This window comes from Mirounga angustirostris, unplaced genomic scaffold (assembly GCF_029215605.1).
Source record: "Mirounga angustirostris isolate CCGP_5_RB_7025 unplaced genomic scaffold, mMirAng1.0.hap1 SCAF_12, whole genome shotgun sequence".
Lineage (NCBI taxonomy): Eukaryota > Metazoa > Chordata > Mammalia > Carnivora > Phocidae > Mirounga > Mirounga angustirostris.
The window spans coordinates 109,131,461-109,155,953 of record NW_026991720.1 but is presented as its reverse complement, the minus strand read 5'-3'; the positions used below and the strand labels follow the sequence as shown (position 1 = coordinate 109,155,953).

Sequence of the window (24,493 nt, the reverse complement as noted above, 5' to 3'; positions counted from 1 at the left end):
TTGGTTAAGCGACTGCCTTCGGCTCAGGTCATGATCCTGGAGTCCGGGATCGAGTCCCGCATCAGGCTCCCTGCTCGGCAGGGGGTCTGCTTCCCCCTCTGCCCTCTTCCCTCTCGTGCTCTCTGTCTCTCATTCTCTCTCTCTCAAATAAATAAATAAAATCTTAAAAAAAAATAAAAAAAATAAAAAAATAAAATTTCAAGGTGTTTCACACAGTCCCAAAAGAGCATGAAAAGAGCACAGCAAAAAAAAAAAAAAAAAAAAAAAAAAAAAAAATCCTTCATTTATGACATACATAGGGTCTCCAGAAGGACAAGGACAAGTCTCTCGTGTGCTAAGTGTATAGGCTTGGAATAGTTACTGATCACCTAAGCATCAGTTTCTTTGCCTATAAAATGGACCTAATGCAGGTTTCCCCTCTTCATGGAGTCATGGCGTCTAGTAAGACATTGAAAATACGAGGTATGGTGGCTTAGCTTATAGGACAGAATGTGTTGGTGTAGAAGCTACAGAAAATGGATCAGAACCTGGGCTGGGAGTCAGGCAGCTCGACATCTAGATCCTAGCTCTGCAATTTCCTAGATGCTTTTAGCAAAACCTGGTTTCTCCTGTAGCATAAAATGGAGATGAAATTCAATTGTGTAACAGAGACTCAGCCCAGTGTCTGCAGCAGAGGAAGCCCTTGGTACATTTTAGCCATTATTCTTTCTGTCATTGTAATCTATCAGATAAGTACTGGTGATTATTTTCCCAATAGCTCACTTAATTTTTTATTCACAAATTTTCTTTAGTGACATTATAACTCTGTAGCTGAGGAATCAGAGACCCTCCAAACTGTATGTCAACAATTATGCATCAAAATCATAACATAACAAAATCATGACTAAGTCCCAATTCAGATTCACTATTTACATGGTCTATTGATGAGGCTCTTTTAAAAGCACTTATCATTATAACCTGAAGCATTTAGCCATTTTAACTCACTAAACCATCCTTACAAAACCACCAGACAGCAGGCTTTGTGAAAATTCCTGCAACACATCTGCTCTTGAAATAATGAATGTGTGAGGCCTTTACCAGACTGGAGGTGATAATAAAAAAAAAAGCAAAAGGAAGCATATTTGGAATTTTGCCATTAGTTTTACAAGAGATTTAAACAATGCAAAAGTAGAAATTGAAGTCATAAAGAGTAATTTTCACTGATGGAAAAATGTTACACTTTCTCTAAAAACCCAAACTGCATCACTTTCGTAAGGACCAGAACACCAACTGAAATAGCAATCATCTTGTCCAAGTTTTTAAAAATTAAATATTCATGAAAGTATCAGTTTTCAAGCAAAAATACCTGAGGCAAAGCAGCAGTTTTTCAGTTTCAAAGTCTGTCTCGTCATTTTATTTCCAAGAAAACTGTTTTTCAAAGTAGGGAAACTGTGAATTTAACTTGAATATGCAGCTTCTTTCAAGTGTAATTTCATGGTTACACATTAATGGTCTTTCACATTAATGAATATAAAAACAGGTCTTTCAGAGTCTGTTTACTCTCCTCGAGTGAACAGCATCTTTTTTGTGAAGGTATCTGTTTACAGCTCAGATCACATTTGAGACTGAATCCCCTCGGGAAGGCCTGGGTGTTCCGAAGTCACTTGGAGAATCCACCCCAGAACTTACTTCCAGGGGATAAAGCAACCTGCAGCTCTGAGGCTAAGCAGGGCCCGGGAGGTTTCTCTGGCAACGGGGTGGGGTGGGGGGGCACGGAAGATGGTGCGGCTGGCAGCACGACGCCATCAAGGCTAGAAGAAGCTGGACTGGGGGCAAAACACACGAACCAGTCCTGTGTCTGCAGATACGTCATTTAACCTCTCAGAACTCAGAAAACTCGGGAGACTCGTGAAGCGCCCCTCTGAGGATCAAGTCCCAACCACAATGACAGTAACAGTAATCGCAGCTAACACTTTTTGAGCACTTGCCGTGTGTGGGACCCTGTACAGAATACTTCTCACGGAAGAACTCAATTCATCTCATAACAGCCTTTGAAACAGTGGAGGTGGTATACAAGTTTGTATTATTATATTTAAGTGCACATGAGCATCGCAATCATGAAGCATGCCTTCTCATAGTCAACTAGCAATGATCACTGACCGACCCTACATTAGTCCTTCATGACCTTTCCCACAGATGGTGGATCCTTCTGAGGGTGTCCCATCATAACTGAGTGGTCAAGAGAAAAACAGGCAGAGCATTACCTAACATTTTCAGCACTCTCACTCCCCTTTGTTTCCATACAAGAGGAGTAGAAGGTTCTGGGCGGGGATCTGGAGTCAACATGCTGGGGTGCGCCTCTCAGCACACCATTTACTGGCTGCATGACCTGGGAAAGCTACCTACCATCTTTAGGTCAGCTAGTTTCCTCTTCTGTAACAGGGGGGCACAATATTGCCTACCTTCACAGTACTGCTGGGAGAGCTAAATAAGGCTCTCTTTACAAAGAAAACACTCAGCATAATGCCCGGCACACAATTTTAGGTATCTTATTAACTTTTCAAAAAATATATACGGAATACAAGTCAAGGTGACATCGAGATTTACTTTGGGAATAAAATTCAACCTCCAATTTATTAAAAAAAAAGTGCCTACATTTTATTTCATTTTTAGCAACAATCACCACTGCTCATGACTGAACTCTCACTGTTGACAACCTTCATTCGTCACGCACTCAGTGCTTAGTACGTGCCAGATACTGTTCTAAGTGCTCTACAAACATTAACTCATTTGATCCCTAGGACACCTCTGAGGTGTGTCCTGTTATCATGGCCACGTTGCGAATGAGGCAAATGGGAGAATGAGGGGCTGTGTGCTAAGCAAACTGGCCGGTAAGCACAGGTGATGTGCTCAAACAAAGGCAGCGGGACTCCAAAGTGCTCTACCAGCTTCGCCCCCCTGCCTTCACGCTAGCTATGGACTGGCGCTCAAGGACACCCGCTAGGAGGGGAAAGAGAAAGATCACTTTTAATGTAACAGAAGAAAAGGCTATAACCCGAAGGAGCTCACTCTCTGATCTGAGCTTAGAAAAAGGGAGTATTTAATCCAAGGTTCCAGCAGCCTAAAACCACGACTTATCAGAACATACATTAGTTGAGAAAGGAAGGCATGGACACTGTCATTTCCACCCACCCGCCCCATTTTAAACGGGATTTAAAGCCATTCTGAAAATCATATATGCACACGGCAGTGTCCCATAAGCAGAGCAGCAGGCAAGTGTCCCTCCATCGACATGGGTGAGAACCCAGAAGAGAGAGCTGTGGCCGTCCCATCTCACACCAAAAGAAATCTGACTTGCTCATTAATAAGGTGAGCTTCACAGATAAGCACACTCCTGGAAACTGTAGTCAACGTTATGTGTGCACCCTTTTTTTCTGTGGAAGAGAGAAGCCATAACTTCGACTAGATTCCCTAAGAGAAATGTGTCTCTATCCTCCTCAAAGAATGTCTAAGGTCCATACAAATTAAGGCATGGCTAAACAGCTGGTGGAGAAATTTCTCCAACCTGCCCAGATTCCTTGAAAATGCCGACTGACATCCATCTTTCCCTGTATTCTGGCAACTGGAAAGGTGGGAAAACTGCACACTGCATTTTAAGTCCTGAGACAGGAAGTAACCAGTAGGAATTCATTTTCCAGGGCATTCATTAAAATGTCCAATAACAGTTATCCTGTTTCGATCAACAAGATAAGATGACAGAAAGAACAGAGAAGGTGAAGGGCTGTACAACGAGGAAATTTTCTCCACAATTTTCACCTTTCCAGAAGCCAGGGAGATTAATAAAGCACCGATCAATTCTTCTAAGAAAGGCAAAATGAAGTAAAAACCTTAAACTGCCTCTTATAAGAAAAGGGGGTGTGTAAACAAGTGGAGAGAGAAAATCTTATTCAGTAAGTGGTGATGTTGAAATGATAATATTTAACTATTTGCAAGAAATCAGAATAAAATGTCAGAGATAGAGCTAAATGTAATACACAGAGAGAGAAGTAGATACAGATATAAAGATACATATCTATAAATGAATTAAATAAAAATACATCTGAACATAAAAGAGGTGGAAATAATCTGGGGGAAAGAAAAAGGTTGAACAACGTATCATTGTGCAAAACATCAAGGCAACATGGCTCCATGAAGCCTTTAATTAAATGGCTTAATCAAATTCCTTCTGGTCCCTGGAATGTCTGCATTCCAGGCTGAAGCTATCTCTCCAGCCTACAGAACCCCGACCGATGATCCATGCCCCTGTGAGATTCTCCCAGCATCCTCTCTACCAAGACTCCCTTCCCCCCTAATCAATACCCTTTCCTGAGGATGGCATGGTTTTCCTGTTCCCGACCACTTCACTGGTGCCCCTGTTCCCCAGCTTTCAAGCCTTTACAGAATCTTCTTTTTAATATCTCAAGCTTCTGACAGTACAAGAAAAGGAGATGGTAAAGAGAAGAGAGGGGGGCCGAGCCTCCAGGAGGAGAAGGCTGACAGTTCACTGCTAGACGGGACTTCACTGGCACACCCGGCGGTGCTGCGAGGCAGGGTTTAAGAGATGCCTGCTCCCATCGTCCTCTGACTGCAACTAGATGACATGCAATCAGTTTTTTCCAAAAACATATAAAATAAGAGCAACATATGCTTATATAAAACCATAAACTCATCTACCAATACAGAATAATTCCTGAAAAACTGGACTCTGAGGAACAGATTTAGTAACTCTTAAGAAGTCAAACGCCACCCTCTGAGGCCCTGTACAGCACCCAGATTCAGAAAACCTGCATGTGGGCCCTAATTCTGCCATGTACCACTGTGTAATTTTATCTTAGTCATTTAATTTCTAACTTTTACTTTCCCAACTTAGTCAATGGAGATAACAGTAATTTCTAGAATCATGAGAGTTTTTGAAAATTACTGATTCCTAAGTTGCCCCACCCCAGACCTAGGGAATCAGAATCTCAGAGATGGGGAAATTTGTAAGTCTTCTCTATTTCAAAATCTCCCTGGTGTGATCTGGACACATAGGACTCTGAGGACTGGTAGCTGGAAATGCTGCAGCACCTTGATGGGTTAGCAACACCTCCAACCCTACCTTGCCTCTCTCACTGTTGCTCGAGTCCATAACCCCTTTCTCCCTGAGGAGTCAGGCTGCCCATGTGACGTTTAGAACTTGAGGAACCATCAGACGGTGACCCGGGAGCTGGGCAAGCAGGGGCCTCCTCCATCCCGCTGCCGACGAGGAGGTGCGGCAGAAACAAAGACATGCCTCCATCGTGTGAAGGTGGTTCTCAGACATGTTTCTTGTGGGAGGTGGTAGTTAGGAAAATGCTTACTTACATACAGGCCAGTGGAGACCCTGGTCTGGCTTGGAAGCTAAGAGCTATGTTCACACTACTTCAATGGGAAAAATGCTTTGCAACCTCCAGAGGAACAATTCATTATTATATGTTTGGAGCTGCCAGCACACAGAAATAGGGATACAATCCAAAATGCTGAGGTCTGGTTTCTGGATTTCTTCCAAGTGATTTTTGTCTTCTTTTAGTGTAACCATGAAATTACACTTGACACCTTTTTAAGTACCGAGCTTTCTTTGATTCAATACCTACGTCAGCTTCTTTCAATGATTATTTTCCTATTATCAGAGGTTAAGGGACAGAATGCAATTCTTTAAAGAAGTGATTTTGAATGGACAAATCAATCCCCTTGGATTACCGGTGAGCTTTTAACCAACTGTTAGAAATATGTGCTAAGAGTCAAAGACTAACACAGGAACTGGCACTGATTGATAGGATAAAGTAAAACAGCCCCCAATAATACCGACTTCTGATCATGTGCCAGTGTGCTAGTTATGGTTACACATAATATTTCAGCCTTTATTCTTCCTGGTCAAATTGTTAAATTGCTTTCTATTTCCTCTGCTAAAACCCTAGTTTGCACCTGAGCCGGCAAGTACCATAAGCACCATCAGGACAACGTATGTTTATAAAGCACTTCTGTTTCCAAAGGGCTTTCACAAGCATTAGTTTATGTGTTGCTCACAACAGACCCGCAGCAGGCAGATCTGATATCAGCCCCATTTTATAACGGGCAGCTGAGTCGGCACTCGGCCAGCCATCAGGAAGTGGAGGTGGGCCACCTGTTGAAGGGTGTGAGGAACAAGGGGAAGCCAAGCGGACATAGTGAGTGGAGACCAGACCACACGGAGCCGAATTCTTCAGAGTGTGAACCAACTGAATAGCAACATTCATTGACTCCAGACAACTGGATCTGCTTCCAGAAAACAATCATGGGAAAGAGTCATCTAGAAACGAGGCTAAGGAACAGTGGCCGCCATGTGCCCCAGAAGCCTTCAGATCCTTAGGTTGCTAATGTCCTCTACCATCATGCCCAGAGGTGGCAACCTGAGGCTCAGAGTCTTTAGTACCACCCCCCCCATCCCCTCATTCCCTTTGGCTTATGAATTAATGAGAGGAAAAGCTCAGGGAGGCTATCCATCGCTGGTGTGTTCTTTCCATGAGTCAAAAAGTTGACCCACAAAAGACTAGCAGAATCCTAGAAACAGAGCTCATGAGATTCGCTCAATCAGCAAATTGTTGCTGAGCCCCTTCTATGTGCAACCATTCTTCTAGGCAACAGGATGCAGCAAGGAATCAAAGAAAAGACCAGCTCACATGGAGCTTCTATTCTCACCACGGCACCCACGTTTAGGCCTTTCTACTTGCTTGTAACTCTTCCTGGACCACTCTACCCCCAGAAATCTGCATGAGTCACTTACTCTCTAACCTCCTTCAGATTTTTACTCCATTAACACCCTTTCTGCAAGGTCCTCTTCCAACCACACTATGCAAACTCGCATCATCTTCCAGAACCATCCTTCCCTATTTTCCCTAACACTTATCACCATCTAACACATTATATGTTTCTCTTATTTTTTCTTATTTTTCTCCTCCCACCAGAATCCATGCTTCAGAAACGCAGGGGTGATTGTCTGGTTTGCTCATGACAGTATCCCTAGTGCCTTTAGCTATAACTGGCACGTAGTAGGCATGAAATAAATCCTGGTTTGTTCGCATGATCAAACAAGGCTTTTGACACATGCAGATATGTGCAGGCCTCCTGTGTTCACCTGTATTCATTATCATAAGCCTCATGGATATTCCTACATAGGCCTAAGTTCCTTCTCTTGGTCATACAGTTTTAAAAGCCCTATATGTCCAAATTTGCAGGCATTTATCCTTACTTTACTCGGTTTGCTTTAGTTCTTTGTGCTTAAACGAAACATTTTTCTCTTCTTATGTGGTCTTCTACATGAGCATTCTCTTCTTTTCATACTCAGACCATTTATTATATTCCCTGCAGAATCCCTAAGCACTTAAGACTATTTGTAGCTACACATATGTCAATTCACAATATCACAAAACAGCTCTACAAAAGATAAAAATGATGTCAAATGTCTAATTTTTATTCTTTTCAAATGCAATCTCTGACTTTAAAAGTAGGCATACATGTAAACAAAAGCAGTCTAACTGAATTAAAATTCCAAATCTAATAAAACCTTCCCCTCTCTTCCTCTAGTATATCTTTGGATGTCTCTAAATAGTTGGGTTTCTCAATGCAAACATCTGAGTTGCAGTGATTTTCAAGAGAAAGACATGAATGTACAAGGCCTCTGATACAGAAATAATTAAATGCTATGCTTCTTAATTCTCTAACTCCTCAAGAAACACTGGCTAACAAGGAGAAATGAATGGAAAATGCCAGAAGAGCTGATCTTATGGCCTGTTCTCCCACCTACTATAATGTGACCCCAGGGCCAGTTTTTGCTTTCTTATCTGTACAAAGATAATATACCCTGACCTTCTCACCACATAGAACTTTTCCGGGAATAACATAAATTAGTAGTGGGATATGCTCTAAACTACACAGCAACAGTCAAATGAAAGGTAGAATGATTTTGCCTAAAGGCCAAGTCCTCTTAACGGCTCCTTGAGGCGCAGTAAAACCCACAGTACAGTTGACCCTTGAGCTGTGCAAGGGGTTAGGGGCGATGATCCCCCTCCCCCGAGTCAAAAATCCGCATGACTCTGACTCTCCCAAAACATAACGACTAATAGCCTACTCTTGGTTGGAAGCCTTACTGATAACATGAACAGTTGATCAGCACACATTTTGTATGTTATATGTATGTTACACTGTATTCTTATAATAAAAGAAGCTAGAGAAAAGATGATGTTAAGAAAATCATAAGGAAGAGAAAATACATTTTCAGTCCTGTAGTGTGTTTATGGGAAACAATCTGTGTAAGTGGACCAGTGCAATTCCAGCTCATGCTGTTCAAGGGTCAGCTGCAGTTCTTTCTGCTTCTCATCCCCTTATATCAAATACATCACAAAAAAGTAATTCTTTATAGATACATTTTGGGATATACCTTTGACTGTATTGTCCTCAGATTAACGAGATGAATGTCACAAGGCAAAGATGACAGTAACGGAGAGAATTCACCTAGCAGCTGAAGGGTGGGCACGGGGATCTTTTCTGTCATTGTAAAGACAGGATGATTCAGGAAAGAGGAAGTTATGTGGCTAACGAGAGAAGGATAACTGACTGACTTCTTTTCTTCTTCCTATCAAGAAAAAACAGGGGGGGCGGAGCAAGATGGCGGAGGAGTAGGAGACCTGGATTTTGTCTCCTCTCAGGAATTCAGCTGGATAGGGATCAAACCATTCTGAACACCTACAAACCCAACAGGAGATCAAAGAAAAGAAGAGCAACAACTCTCTGAACAGAAAAGCGACCACTTTCTCGAAGGTAGGACGTGCGGAGAAGTGAATCCGAGGCGATATTCGGAAAGATAGACGGCGGGGGAGGGGCCTCCGTCGGCCGCTTCTGGCAAGTGATAGAGCCGCGGAGCACAAAATCGGAACTTTTAAAAGTGCTCCGCCGAGGGACGTCACTCTGGTGGCTAAGCGGGGGGTGGAACCCTCCGGGACAGTGTGGTCTCAGGACCCTCGGGGTCACAGAAAGACCGGGGGTGCCCGAGTGTGGCAGAGCTCCCAGGGATCGGAGCAGGGAAGCCGGCGGCAGAGGCGGAGCCCAGGCGCGGGCTCTCAGCTCGGGGTGGCCATAAACCGTGATCCGCGGCCCAGTCGGGCCCCTGCTCCTCCGGCAGGGACCCAACAAGCGGCAGATCCGGGGAGACTCACCTTCCTCCCCCGGGAGGAGCCGCGCGGGAGTGCACCGCAGGGATCTGCTGGGTTTGGAGACTCCAGACCGGGTCGGGTGCCAGAGATAGAAACGCGCGGTCACAGGCCGGTTGAGCACGGAGTGCGGCCGGAGACCGGGGAGACGGGAGTGACTGATGGCTTTTCTCTGGGGGCTCACTGAGGAGTGGGCCCGAGTTCTCGGCTCCTCTGGGGCGGAGATTGGGAGGCCGCCATCTTCACTCTCCGCCTCCAAAGCTGTGCGGAAAGCTCACAGGGAACAAAAGCCCCAGAGAGCAAACCCGAGCAGATTACTTAGCCGGGAGGGGGCAAGGGCGGAGCAATTCCGCCTCCAGCAGAGACATTTGGAAACCACGGCAACAGGCCCCTCCCCAGAAGATCAGCGAGAACAGCCAGGCAAGACCAAGTTTACCGATCAATGAGAACGGCAGAACTCCAGCGCTAGGGGACTACTGCACATAGAATTCACGGCTTTTTTACCATGATTCCTTAGTCTTTTAAAGTTAATTTTTTTTTAACTGTCTTTTTGTCTTTTTATTTCTTTTTGAATTTTTCTTTTTCCCTTTTTCAAACAACATCTTATCAATCCCTTTTTTTAAAAAAAACATTTTTATTTTTCATTTTTAGAGTCATATTCTATCCCTTCATAGTAGTTACCCATATTTTTGGCTTATATATATAAGTTGTTCTCTCTTTAAAATTTTGAGATAGTTTCTTCTAACAGATTAAAATATACCCTAAATCTCTAGTATATGGTGTTTTCTATTCCCCTGCCTGATCACATCCTCTCCTTTTTTTTTTCTTTTTCTTTTTTCTTTTTTTAAATCCTCTTTCTTTTTTCAAACAACTTCTTATCAATTCCTTTTATAAATTTTTTTATAATTTCCATTTTTACAGTCATTTTCCATCCCTTCATCATATCAACCCTTATTTTTGTACATATATGTTTTTCTTTCTTTAAAATTTTGGGAGACACGTTCTTCTAAAAGACCAAAACACACCCCAAATCTAGTGTGTGGCACTGATCTATATACCATATAGATCATATTTGATCACATTCTGGTTTTTCTTTTGTTGTTGTTGTTTTTTTTTGTTTGTTTTTGTTTTTATCTTTATCTTTTTCTTTTTTTTTCTTTTTCTTTTTTCTCTCTTTCCCCTTCTTATCCCACTGCTTCAGGTCTTTTCTGATTTGTTTAGAGTATATTTTCTGGGGACGTGGTTACTCTGCTAGCATTTTGTTCTCTCATTAATCTATCCTCCTCTGCACAAAATGACGAGACGGAAAAAATCACCTCAACAAAAAGAACAAGAGGCAGTACCGACTGCCAGGGACCTACTCAATACGGACATTAGTACGATGTCAGATCTAGAGTTCAGAATCATCACTTTAAAGATACTAGCTGGGCTTGAAAAAAATATGGAAGTTATTAGAGAAACTCTTTCTGGAGAAGTAAAAGAGCTAAAATCCAACCAAGTAGAAATCAAAAAGGATATTAATGAGGTGCAATAAAAAATGGGGGTGCTAACTGCTAGAATAAATGAGGCAGAAGAGAGAATCAGTAATATAGAAGATGAAATGCTGGAAAATAAAGAAGCTGAGAAAAAGAGAGATAAACAACTACTGGATCACGAGGGCAGAATTCGAGAGATAAGCGATACCATAAGACGAAACAACATTAGAATAATTGGGATCCCAGAAGAAGAAGAAAGAGAGAGAGGGGCAGAAGGTATAATGGAGCAAATTATAGCAGAGAACTTCCCTAATTTGGGGAAAGAAACAGGCATGAAAATCCAGGAAGCACAGAGAACCCCTCTCAAAATCAATAAAAATACGTCAACTCCCCGACATCTAATAGTAAAACTTACGAGTCTCAGAGACAAAGAGAAAATCCTGAAAGCAGCTCGGGAGAAGAGATATGTAACCTACAATGGTAGAAACATTAGATTGGCAACAGACCTATCCACAGAGACCTGGCAGGCCAGAAAGGACTGGCAGGATATATTCAGAGCACTAAATGAGAAAAATATGCAGCCAAGAATACTCTATCCAGCTAGGCTGTCATTGAAAATTGAAGGAGAGATAAAAAGCTTCCAGGACAAACAAAAACTAAAGGAATTTGCAAACACAAAACCAGCCCTACAGGAAATCTTGAAAGGGGTCCTCTAAACAAAGAGAGACCCTAAAAGCAACATAGACCAGAAAGGAACACAGACAATATACGGTAACAGTCACCTTACAGGCAATACAATGGCACTAAATTCCTATCTTTCAATAGTTACCTTGAATGTAAATGGGCTAAATGCCCCAATCAAAAGACACAGGCTAACAGACTGGATTAAAAAACAAGATCCATCGATATGCTGTCTGCAAGAGACTCATTTTAGAACCAAAGACACCCCCAGATTGAAAGTGAGGGGGTGGAAAACCATTTACCATGCTAACGGACACCAAAAGAAAGCTGGGGTGGCAATCCTTATATCAGACAAATTAGATTTTAAACCAAAGACTGTAATAAGAGATGAGGAAGGACACTATATCATACTTAAAGGATCTATCCAACAAGAAGATCTAACAATTGTAAATATCTATGCCCCTAACATGGGAGCAGCCAATTATATAAGGCAATTAATAACAAAAGCAAAGAAACACATCAACAACAATACAATAATAGTGGGGGACTTTAACATCCCCCTCACTGAAATGGACAGATCATCTAAGCAAAAGATCAACAAGGAAATAAAGACTTTAAATGACACACTGGACCAAATGGACTTCACAGATATATTCAGAACATTCCACCCCAAAGCAACGGAATACACATTCTTCTCTAGTGCCCATGGAACATTCTCCAGAATCGATCACATCCTAGGTCATAAATCAGGTCTCAACCGGTACCAAAAGATTGGGATCTTTCCCTGCCTATTTTCAGACCACAATGCTTTGAAACTAGAACTCAATCCCAAGAGGAAAGTCGGAAAGAATTCAAATACATGGAGGCTAAAGAGCATCCTACTGAAGAATGAATGGGTCAACCAGGAAATTAAAGAAGAATTAAAAAAATACATGGAAACCAATGAAAATGAAAACACAACTGTTCAAAATCTTTGGGATGCAGCAAAGGCAGTCCTAAGAGGAAAGTATATAGCAATACAAGCCTTTCTCAAGAAACAAGAAAGGTCTCAAGTACACAACCTAACCCTACACCTAAAGGAGCTGGAGAAAGAACAGCAAATAAAGCCTAAACCCAGCAGGAGAAGAGAAATCATAAAGATCAGAGCAGAAATCAATGAAATAGAAACTAAAAGAACAGTAGAACAGATCAACGAAACTAGGAGCTGGTTCTTTGAAAGAATTAACAAGATTGATAAACCCCTGGCCAGACTTATCAAAAAGAGAAGAGAAATGACCCAAATCAACAAAATCATGAATGAAAGAGGAGAGATCACAACCAACACCAAAGAAATACAAACAATTATAAGAACATATTATGAGCAACTCTATGCCAGCAAATTAGATAACCTGGAAGAGATGGATGCATTCCTAGAGATGGATCAACTACCAAAACTGACCCAGGAAGAAATAGAAAACCTGAACAGACCTATAACCACTAAGGAAATTGAAGCAGTCATCAAAAATCTCCCAACAAACAAAAGCCCAGGGCCAGATGGCTTCCCAGGGGAATTCTACCAAACATTTCAAGAAGAATTAATACCTATTCTTCTGAAACTGTTCCAAAAAATAGAAACGGAAGGAAAACTTCCAAACTCATTTTATGAGGCCAGCATTACCTTGATCCCCAAACCAGACAAGGACCCCATCAAAAAGGAGAATTACAGACCAATATCCCTGATGAACATGGATGCAAAAATTCTCACCAAAATACTAGCCAATAGGATCCAACAGTACATTAAAAGGATTATTCACCATGAACAAGTGGGATTTATCCCTGGGCTGCAAGGTTGGTTCAACATCCGCAAATCAATCAATGTGATACAGTACATTAACAAAGGAAAGAACAAGAATCATATGATCCTCTCAATAGATGCAGAAAAAGCTTTTGACAAAGTACAGCATCCTTTCTTGATCAAAACTCTTCAGAGTATAGGGATAGAGGGTACATACCTCAATATCATAAAAGCCATCTATGAAAAACCTACCGCAAATATTATTCTCAATGGGGAAAAACTGAGAGCTTCCCCCCTAAGGTCAGGAACACGGCAGGGATGTCCACTATCACCACTGCTATTCAACATAGTATTGGAAGTCCTAGCCACAGCAATCAGACAACAAAAAGAAATCAAAGGCATCCAAATTGGCAAAGAAGAAGTGAAACTCTCACTCTTTGCAGATGATATGATACTTTATGTGGAAAACCCAAAAGACTCCACCCCAAAACTGCTAGAACTCATACAGGAATTCAGTCAAGTGGCAGGATCTAAAATCAATGCACAGAAGTCAGTGGCATTCCTATACACCAACAACAAGAGAGAAGAAAGAGAAATTAAGGAGTCGATCCCATTTACAATTGCACCCAAAACCATAAGATACCTAGGAATAAATCTAACCACAGAGACAAAGGATCTGTACTCAGAAAACTATAAAATACTCATGAAAGAAATTGAGGAAGACACAAAGAAATGGAAAAACGTTCCATGCTCATGGATTGGAAGAACAAATATTGTGAAGATGTCAATGCTACCTAGAGCAATCTACACATTCAATGCAATCCCCATCAAAATACCATCCACTTTTTTCAAAGAAATGGAACAAATAATCCTAAAATATTTATGGAACCAGAAAAGACCCCGCATAGCCAGAGGAATATTGAAAAAGAAAAGCAAAGCCGTTGGCATCACAATTCCGGACTTCAAGCTCTATTACAAAGCTGTCATCATCAAGACAGCATGGTACTGGCACAAAAACAGACACATAGATCAATGGAACAGAATAGAGAGCCCAGAAATGGACCCTCAACTCTATGGTCAACTAATCTTCGACAAAGCAGGAAAGAATGTCCAATGGAACAAAGACAGTCTCTTCAACAAATGGTGTTGGGAAAATTGGATAGACACATGCAGAAGAATGAAACTGGACCACTTCCTTACACCACACACAAAAATAGACTCCAAATGGCTGAAAGACCTCAATGTGAGACAGGAGTCCATCAAAATCCTAAAGGAGAACACAGGCAACAACCTCTTTGACCTCAGCCGAAGCAAATTCTTCCTAGAAACATCGCCAAAGGCAAGGGAAGCAAGGGCAAAAATGAACTATTGGGACTTCATCAAGATAAAAAGCTTTTGCAAAGCAAAGGAAACAGTTATGAAAACCAAAAGACAACCGACAGAATGGGAGAAGATATTTGCAAATGACATATCAGATAAAGGGCTAGTATCCAAAATCTATAAAGAACTCATCAAACTCAACACCCAAAGAACAAAGAATCCAATTAAGAAATGGGCAGAAGACATGAACAGACATTTTTCCAAAGAAGACATCCAAATGGCCAACAGACACATGAAAAAGTGCTCAATATCGCTCAGCATCAGGGAAATCCAAATCAAAACCTCAATGAGATATCACCTCACACCAGTCAGAATGGCTAAAATTAACAAGTCAGGAAACGACAGATGTTGGCGGGGATGCGGAGAAAGGGGAACCCTCCTACACTGTTGGTGGGAATGCAAACTGGTGCAGCCACTCTGGAAAACTGTATGGAGGTTCCTCAAAAAGTTGAAAATAGAGCTACCATATGATCCAGCAATTGCACTACTGGGTATTTACACCAAAGATACAAAAGTAGGGATCCGAAGGGGTACGTGCACCCCGATGTTTATAGCAGCAATGTCCACAATAGCCAAACTGTGGAAAGAGCCAAGATGTCCATCGATAGATGAATGGATAAAGAAGATGTGGTATATATATACAATGGAATATTATGCAGCCATCAAAAGGAATGAGATCTTGCCATTTGCAACGACGTGGATGGAACTGGAGGGTATTATGTTGAGTGAAATAAGTCAAACAGAGAAAGACATGTATCATATGATCTCACTGATATGAGGAATTCTTAATCGCAGGAAACAAACTGAGTGTTGTTGGAGTGGGGGGTGGGGTGGGAGGGATGGGGGGACTGGGTGATAGACACTGGGGAGTGTATGTGCTCTGGTAAGCGCTGTGAATTGTGCAAGACTGTTGAATCTCAGATCTGTACCTTTGAAACAAATAATGCAATATATGTTAAGAAAAAAAAAAAGAAGAAGAAGAAGGTAGCGGGAGGGGAAGAATGAAGGGGGGGAAATCGGAGGGGTAGACGAACCATGAGAGATGATGGACTCTGAAAAACAAACAGGGTTCTAGAGGGGAGGGGGGTGGGAGGATGGGTTAGCCTGGTGGTGGGTATTTAGGAGGGCACATTCTGCATGGAGCACTGGGTGTTGTGCACAAACAATGAATCATGGAACACTTCATCTAAAACTAATGTTGTAATGTCAGGGGATTAACATAAGAATAAAAAAATTAAAAAAAAAGAGAAAACAGAAATGCTTAAGTGTTATATATATATATGCAGTTTTCACAATATTAATGGAATTACCTGACAGGGTTTAAATAGAAAAGAAATATAAACAAAAACAAATATTTCAATTTTATATTTTGTAAATAACAGTCTTAGCCAACACAGAGATTACCAAGTCCATTTGTAAGCAATACAAGAAAATGAACAGTGTCCACCTAACTCATGTTTAGAAAGATCTTTTTTCCATTGCTTTAGTTCTAAAAATCCTGATAACATTTTCCAAAAATCATTTTAGGACAAGGCATAACATTTTATGGAAACTCTTTCTCAACCTACCACAAAATTCTTAAATAGATGGGCTGGAATATTCACACATCTTGCACATCATCAAATGTGATCTCTTCTCCCTCAGGTTTTACCCACCATATACTCATGGTTTCATTTATACACTCAACTAGACCATAACATCTTGTGATCTGAAGCTATGCTCCATACATGTTACCCAAAGACAGGATTTTTTGGGGAAAAACTCTCAAAATAAATAAGGTTTTTAAAATAACACAAGGAGTATACCTATATCATCTGTTAAATTTGGTAAATCACTACCGCTGAACTGAAACTGTTAAATTATGTTATATAATAGTTAGTACATATTTACCTAGTACACAATTATTCAGTAGAATTTAAAAGTACTTTAGTCGTTGCTATGGTATATACTTAAAGACAAGTGGTTCTGCATGTTCAAACATTAAACAAGTCTGCCAGGGCTGACAATAGGCATATGGTAGATGACACACTTAATTAACTAAATCGATGACTAAGTAGAATCTTAACCAATAATGCCTAAGGTATAAGAGCACACAGAGAAAAACACTGAGAAGAGAAAATAATTTATGTGGAAAGTTTTTTTGATCAACAGTGACATGTGGAACAAATTTAATTTTGTATCTTATTTTTAAACTGTCCATTTCACTGATATCCTCTGATTTTGCATCCTTTCTGCAATACAGGGCTCAAATAAAAGGCTTGGCTACTTATCTGGCCGAAAAGATAGGATTTATAGGAGATACGGGGCTTAAAATTCAGAATGTCAGATTAGCACTGAACAGAGGGTATTGAGCAAAGAGTGACAAGCATCTTGCCAGCAGCGAACTGTAGATGTCATTACAATTCAGACTATGGAGAAAGAAAAAAAATTAAAGGCAGTAGAGGGACAGTGCATACTGAGATACTGACACAAGGTCTAAATGACATGTAAATAAAATATGCACCCATCCCACACTTTTTTTAAAAGAAAGATTAAAAAAGCATATATAATAATATTCACCAACAATACTGAAATTTAATGCATGTTGTTGAATACTGAGGGAACAGTTTCAACTGGAAACTTTAAATGTACTCCAAGATCAAAGGACTTCATAATCTAGGTCAGGATTGCTGACAAAATCACTTTTCAATAATAAAAGATAAAAGATCCCAACAGAAAAGAAGACACCTGCCGTATCAGAATCAGAAGGCATTAAGTCCATTCTAGGTCAAGTAACATTCAGAGAAAGCTCTCTGGCTTTGTTCTATGCTCTTGGAGGAATCCCTGGACACTTCAGTGAATAGGTGGGATACTTCTTGATGGATTATGTATACCTTTCAAACAGTAATGTGCATATATACTCTTCCTCCCAACCACACCAGTTCCCTTGACTCTCAGTGCCCCCCTGCAACCTACCATACATAAAAATGGCTTGGGGAGCTTTAAACATAGATCCCCGAACCCTAACCCAAATCTACTTAATCAGAATTTCCAGGGGTGAGCCCTAGGAAGCCAAAGCTTAACAGCCCCCAGAGTGAGTCTCAAATCTCGGTCAGTCTGACACAGCTCTGTGGACACGTGCTGGGAACCATCACCCCAGACATCCTCCCAACCTTGTAGAAGAAACCGCTGCCTTTGCAATCAAATGTCTGAGTCTCATCCTTTAACTAGTTTTGGATTAAGAAAATGATTCAGACTCAGAAACATGTTAATGCTAAGTCTCGTCAAAGGAAACAATATCATGACTGTAAGTTCTTCGAGAATTCAAGAACTGTGCCATTTACTGTCCTAAGCAGGATAAGGGAGAGAAGTTTAGGGAAGATTTGTGGTTCAGAGCTATAAAAGCACCACGAACAAATAACGCTGCTGGAAGCTGGCCAGGCAGGGTGGGACAAAATCTCACAGAAGGTTCCATGATTCATGCACTTTCTTAACATGTTTATAGCAACGAGGGGCTCGACAAGATATTTAGCTGGTGAATTATCACCTTTTGATTAATCTCCTGGAAAGGTAATCTTTTAACTGTAACCTTTATGATAAACCCAAAGCTTATAACACATGTTTGCTATAGGAAATTTTAAGCTGTAAATGAATTCTCCAGCCTTGCAGTACTAATATACTACTCTAAACATTATTTGGTTCCTTGTGGGTTGGAAGGCTTCAAGCTGTTCAGATCTAGCTTTCTCTTGCATTCTGTATGAAATTATAAAGAGTTTATAGCACATTCTGATCCAAACCACAAGAAGTTGAGATCTCCATTGGGTTCCAGCCCTTATTTTATAAATCAGAACTTCCTGCTAGGCTCCATGGTGTCCTTCATGAAGCCCATTTAAGTTATCTGATCCCTAAACATCAAAGGTTTCCATCCATCTACAGCAAAACTTGCTAAATAAATTATCTAAGACAATAAGAGAGGATATTTTGAGTCACTTTGGCTTATTCAGTATGACCTGATACATGGTGAGAACTTGATAAATGTTTTTTTAAACTTAATCTATCAACAAGTAAATGTAATATAAATAAAGGAGAGAAAAATACAGTAGGAGAAAGGATGTGGTAAAAAGAGACAGAAGAAATAATTGATGAAAATTAATGAATCATAAGATTTAGAAATATATCTCATTTAGCGCAGAGGTGAAGCCTGGTGATCTGTGAGCTAAATCTGCCTACAGATAGGTTTTGATAGGTCTGCATGGTATTAAAAAGTTGTCTGTTTTTTGGCCAACTCTCAAAAAAGAAAAAAAATCCAGGAGATTTCACAGTGAAATTGTCAACAACAACAAAAAAACTCCCTAAAACAGGTAACTTTTTTTTTAAACCCAAAACACTGGAAACCCAAGTCACCCTGGGCCCCCATATTCCCTCAAGTGCAGCTGAGTTGTAGCTCCTTGGTGGGATGTGTCCTCACTCATCACAGACCTGGGGTCACCTCACTTACGCGTTTGCCCTTAAACCTGACCAACCTCCCTCATGCCATCACTTTTCTGAGTCCTGTCAGCATTTGAGCTTTTCATCTGATCTCTCCTAGCTCCTTTTCCTGACATGTAAAGAACTGGTATCCACAGGTAAAATGACACAACTGTAATACCTGAACACTTCCCAGCACTTCTAATTCCTGGTTCAATGCCCTCTACCTATAGCAGTCTTCAGCAGGAAGGGATAGGGAATAAGTGTCAAAGAAACAAAACCTAAAGGGTCAATGCCAAAGAGACAATTCCCACTTTCCGCTTCCGTTGGTCATTACACATGGATGATAGTCCACCTCACATAGCTACAGTAACCCACTGGGCATCTGCACATCTCACAGCAATTATCATTCCAGTCCTTGTTCTCACTGCCTCTCTGCAGAACACTCACGAACAGGATTCGGTTCCACTTAGTCACCCAGATAACTCCTCCCAGAGGCTCTGGCAGGCTGAAGACTTTCTACTAAAATGCCTTCCTGTACAGAGACTGTCTCCTCACCATTGTTCCTACCATCGACATCTTAAACATGAGAGTCTGAGTTGAAAATAAAAACACTTTCTGCAAAGTTTAAGTTATAGGAGATGGAACATTCCTTAATCAAATGCCTTTTTAATCAATTGCACTAGAAATTAAAATGTATTTTCTCTTCTCTAGTTCATTTTTTATTTAAAAGAAACTATTGATTTAAGTCCAAGAATCTATAGTTGAGCAAAAAGAAAAATTTAACCAACATAGGATTATACAAACACTGGATCAAATTTCAATCAATTACTATCCAAGGAGTTTTGAATGGGAATAAACAAATTATTTCACTTCTAAGTGAAAGCTTTATAGATCTGACATGAAAATGCTTATTGCCATAGTTAATAGAAGCTTTGCAAATTAGTGTCTATATAGAGAGAAAAAAAAAATCATAAAAGCCAGAGACATTTTCGGGAGGAGAAAAAGACAGTAGCTGCCAGCACTCAGACAATGATTTTCCTGTGCAGTTTTAGTCCTCAAATTAAGCTATCTTGTCAGTAATTGATTTAAACCATGAGTCCCAAGAACTGGTTTAAATCTTGACATCTAAAAATGGATACTAAAATCTTTTTTCCTAAAAGATTCTAGATACTGAAAGAATTCTTGGCTTTAATGAGCTGTTGCCATTTCATTCAATCAACCAGTGTTTTATTTATAGAATAGCTACCATAGGCAAGGAGCCCTGTGGGGTACATAAAAATGAAGCAGACAAGTCCCTGGAATGGAGCAGGGAAAGAGAACATGCCGAGTATGACAAGGCAGTAAGCAGGGGCTGGGATAAATGCGGTGGCACCATGCGCTATTACAGCTCACTCATTTATGCATTTGTGCATTCATTCATGCAACACATATCGGGTGCTTCCTCTACCAGGAACAATTCTAGAAGCAGAGGAACATGGCCCCCACTCTCATGAAGTTATGGTCCAAAAGAGGAGAGAGACAATGATCAAATATAATCACATCTATGCACGGAGGACAGATGCGCAATTCTGAGGAGGCACTGAGGATGGTGATCTGGCCTGGTCAAGAAAAAGCAGTTGACCAAGGCAGCTTTGGCCTGAACTATTATGAAGAGTTCCCTGGGCACAGAATGAAACCACAAATGCAAAGGTGCTGTGGGCCCCAGGTGCGTAGGGAGCACTTGGGACTGAAAGAAAACTAGTGGGCCTAGAGCAGAAATAACACGAGTCATGCTGGATGAAGCTGGGGGACAGGCAGGGCCCAGATCATGAGGGGCTCTTCAGGCCATGGGAAGGATTTTGGCTTTTATTTGGAGAGCAATGAGAAGACACCTGAGGGTTAAGAAGGGAGCAGTGGGGTCAGATTGAATTTTGAAAAGATGAATCACTTTGCTTACTTGATTTGAGAACAAATATGGCAGGAAAAGAAGAGCAGAATGATTCAGGAAACACATGATGTTTGTTTAGATAATGGTGGTCAAAATAAGCGAGTTTATAGATTTGAAATATTTAGGCAATAAGATAGTCAACACTGGTGATCATTGTTTTAAGAAAGGGGCAGGCAAAGGAGAAGTATCAATGAGAGATGACTGCTATGTATGTGGCACTGGATGGAAGGTGGTGCTAGTCCCCGAGAGAGCAAACACTAGAAAAGAGCAGGTCTGGGGGGAAGGGAAGAGAGATCATGAGAGTGATCATGGATATGTCGGGTCTGAATAGCAGGATGCAGCTAGGTAGATGGGTCTGCAGGTAAGAGGTGAAATATATGTGTGGGTTTCATCTGCATAGAGGTGGTCACCAAAGCCACAGGAGTAGGAGAGATTGCAGAGGGAGAACATATAAAACGAGAAAAGGAGAAGGCGTGGGGCCAACCCTTGAGGACTCTGACATTTAACGGCTTAATAACCATCAGAGAGATAAAGAACTACTTGAGAGCTAGGAGGAAAACCAGATGAGCATGGCACCACGGAAGCCCTGGCTAGACTGTCTTCTAAGAAGTGACATGGTCAGTGTCGAATGCTGCTGCAAGGTGAAGTAAGATGGTGGATCTCGTGACACTGGCAAGGGTGTGTGTGTGGTGGGGGAAGCTAAAGCAAATCTGAAATGAGTCGAGTGTGACACGGAAGCAATGAAATAAACCCATCTTCCAAAGCGGCTCAACTGGGTGTGGAAGACAGGACGGGAGAGCAGGGCAAATGGACATGAGTCTGTGTGGAGGTTGTTTTTGGTATGTATGTATGTATGTATGTATTTATTTATTTATTAAAGATTTTATTTATTTTTTAGAGAGCGAGCGAGCGAGAAACAGCATGAGAGGGGAAAGGGTCAGAGGGAGAAGCAGGCTTCCTGCTGAGCCGGGAGCCTGATGTGGGACTCGATCCCAGGACCTTGGGTTCATGACTCGAGCCGAAGGCAGACGCTTAACCATCTGAGCCACCCAGGCGCCCTTGGTTTTTATTTTTAATAGGAGAAAATGAAGAGTGTCTAAAAGCCTGCAGAAAGGGTTTCTTTCCTAGGGAAATGTCAGCTATGAAGGGCAGAGAGAGGGAAGGAGGATGATGCTGCTGAGGAGGGCGCTGGGGTACGTTGCAAGGACAAGTGGAGGTACTGGCCTGGGAGGAAAGGAAGGTAAAAATGTCTCTATTGCAACATGAGGGAAGAAGGAAAGGGTGGGAGGAGATGGTTGATACCTAGAACAGAGAGCCCTGTCAGATGTGAAGTCGATGGTGAGGCCACCAGCTAAAAAGAGTAGAAAAGATCTGAAATGGATCAGTGAAGAAAGAAGGAGAGCAGAGTGAGAAAAAAAGGGCTGTGTACAGATCATCTGAGGTGGGAAATCAGTAAAGCACGGAGGACTGTGATGATGACTTTTGTGTAGCCTTGAAGAGGCGTATTGTCATGTTGGTTTACATCCAACTGAGCTTTAGCCAGATTTTTTTAATGGAATGCTGAGGTTTTGTCTTGAGAAATGAAAACTGAGCAAGAAGATAGACAAGTAAATCCATTTTCAATTGAGGAGTCTAAGACTAGAATAAGCACACTAAGGTTTCCCATAAATTTTACTAATCAAACTTAATCTAAGTATGTGATTAAGTTCTATTCTTAAATTCAACTCTTATTTTCTTTCAAAATAATCTCAGAAAATCTCACCCAAACTGATTCTTTAACATTTTACATCTACATAATAAGGAAAAATAAAAAATAAGATGACCTAAATGCAAATCTGACATATGTGTAACTGAAGTTCTCTTTTTTGTCAATATAGGCTACACCTATTATAAAGATATCTCAATCCTGGGAACTGAAAATCATAAAAAAGTGGACAGTCATAATTTCAAATTTTGGGTGGCAAAGAACAAACAACATCAGAACGTATGAGTTATTATTTTTTTCCTACCGTATTCACACTTCTTTTTTCCAGTAGTAGTCGAAATAAATTAGCTGTAACCTTGTTATCATGGACACCTTGCTCAAGGCCGCGATTATCATCTTGCATGAGTCTTCGATCCATGATAACTTCAATCTGACCTAACAAACAAACAAACAAACTGGCCAGAGTTATTTAATACAAACATCCAGTGACAATCACATAAGTTTAGGCACGGTCCTGATTTAAGCCAAGGAGACAGATCCATATAGCCCAAAGTACCAAGGGCTTTCTCAAAACAGCTAGGATAAATGCAAAAAACAGGACTTTATTTCCATTCTTCTTCATAAATGTCTGGTAAAATTTGGTAAGAAATTTAAAAATGAGACAGATCAAAACTTAAGTGAAATTTAAAAAGAATTAATCTGAAGAGTAAATTATGTCCTCTAAAATTTTTAGTGGTAGCACCTGGAATTTAAAAACATTTATGAGGTTCATTAGGAAACATACATCACACCTGGAGTAACAAGGCAAATACAGATGTGTAGAATCTAAAAAGGATTTGAAAGACTAAGCGTTTTGGTTACTTGGTATCTGGTGATTCTCTGAAGAAACCCCAGGATTTGGAGACACCCAGCACGTACCCCCTTCCCTCCCTGGTATTAAGTTAGTGGCATCAACTATCCTCTCTCCTCTAGTTCAAGAAGAGGTCATATTTGGTTCCTTCATTGGCTGTGCAGTAATTCCACACCTCCTCTAGGTTAAGTTGTAAGCTAAGAATTAGGCTATGAGACTACAAACCAAAAAACCCTATCCAAAACAAAGCAAAAAACCACCCAGAGCCACAGTCATATATTTACACTAAAAAAAACCCTAGTCATACATAAAAATATATGCATATTCATCCATCCACTCATTCACATTTGTTACAGTACTAAATGATCTTTTGGCATAAAAGAGCAATACATAAAATATTTTAATAACTATTATTTTCACACAGTCAATCCAACTCTGTTTAGTTCTTTCTTCTCAATTTAGGTACCCAGTACATAAAACTGCCAGTGATGGTCAGAATTTTCGTTGTTACTACCTCCATATTTATTTTAGAACACAACTGTCTAGAATGTGCTCCTCAGGCACTGGGACGAATTGGCCATCTAGAGCTTGATCATGTCACACCCAAATGAGTACATCAATCTCTTGGCAGTTTCTCTCTTCTCCCTGCCTCCAAATGTTAGCCCTCATAATATGTGACACTCAGTAAATCTCCTGGGCTGTACTCAAATTGTTCTTCTGTTTGTAGGTACTGAAATGCTAGGGTGCTTGGCTGTCTGTAGCAGGGGCACCTGGGCCAGGTGTGACTCTTGAGCCCCCCATTTTTAAACGTTGCCTTAAATTCTCAAAGCTGGGTCCTTAAATAGGGAACTAGACATTAGGACTGGAGCAATCATGGAGTAGACAGTTATGTCACTTCCCTTGACAAAGGCAAGCTGAGAAATAAAGCTCCTCTGTCCCTAAACCACATTTAGGAATTTTATGTGAAGTTGTCCAATCTATAAATAGTTGACTTAATTTTTTAAAAATCAAAACATATGGAGTGCCTGGGT

General features: G+C 40.8%; 1 protein-coding gene across 1 annotated transcript in view; it reads right to left on the bottom strand.

Annotated features, from left to right (window-relative positions):
• LOC135362175 (alpha-mannosidase 2-like) overlaps nt 1-24,493 on the bottom strand; it is a 165,070-nt gene that overhangs the window by 6,169 nt on the left and 134,408 nt on the right. Inside the window, exons 20-21 of the mRNA XM_064575597.1 lie at nt 22,917-23,047; nt 8,453-8,647 (exon numbers count right to left, since the gene is read on the bottom strand). Coding sequence (XP_064431667.1) covers nt 8,453-8,647; nt 22,917-23,047 — 326 coding nt within the window. The remainder of the gene's footprint in view (nt 1-8,452; nt 8,648-22,916; nt 23,048-24,493) is intronic.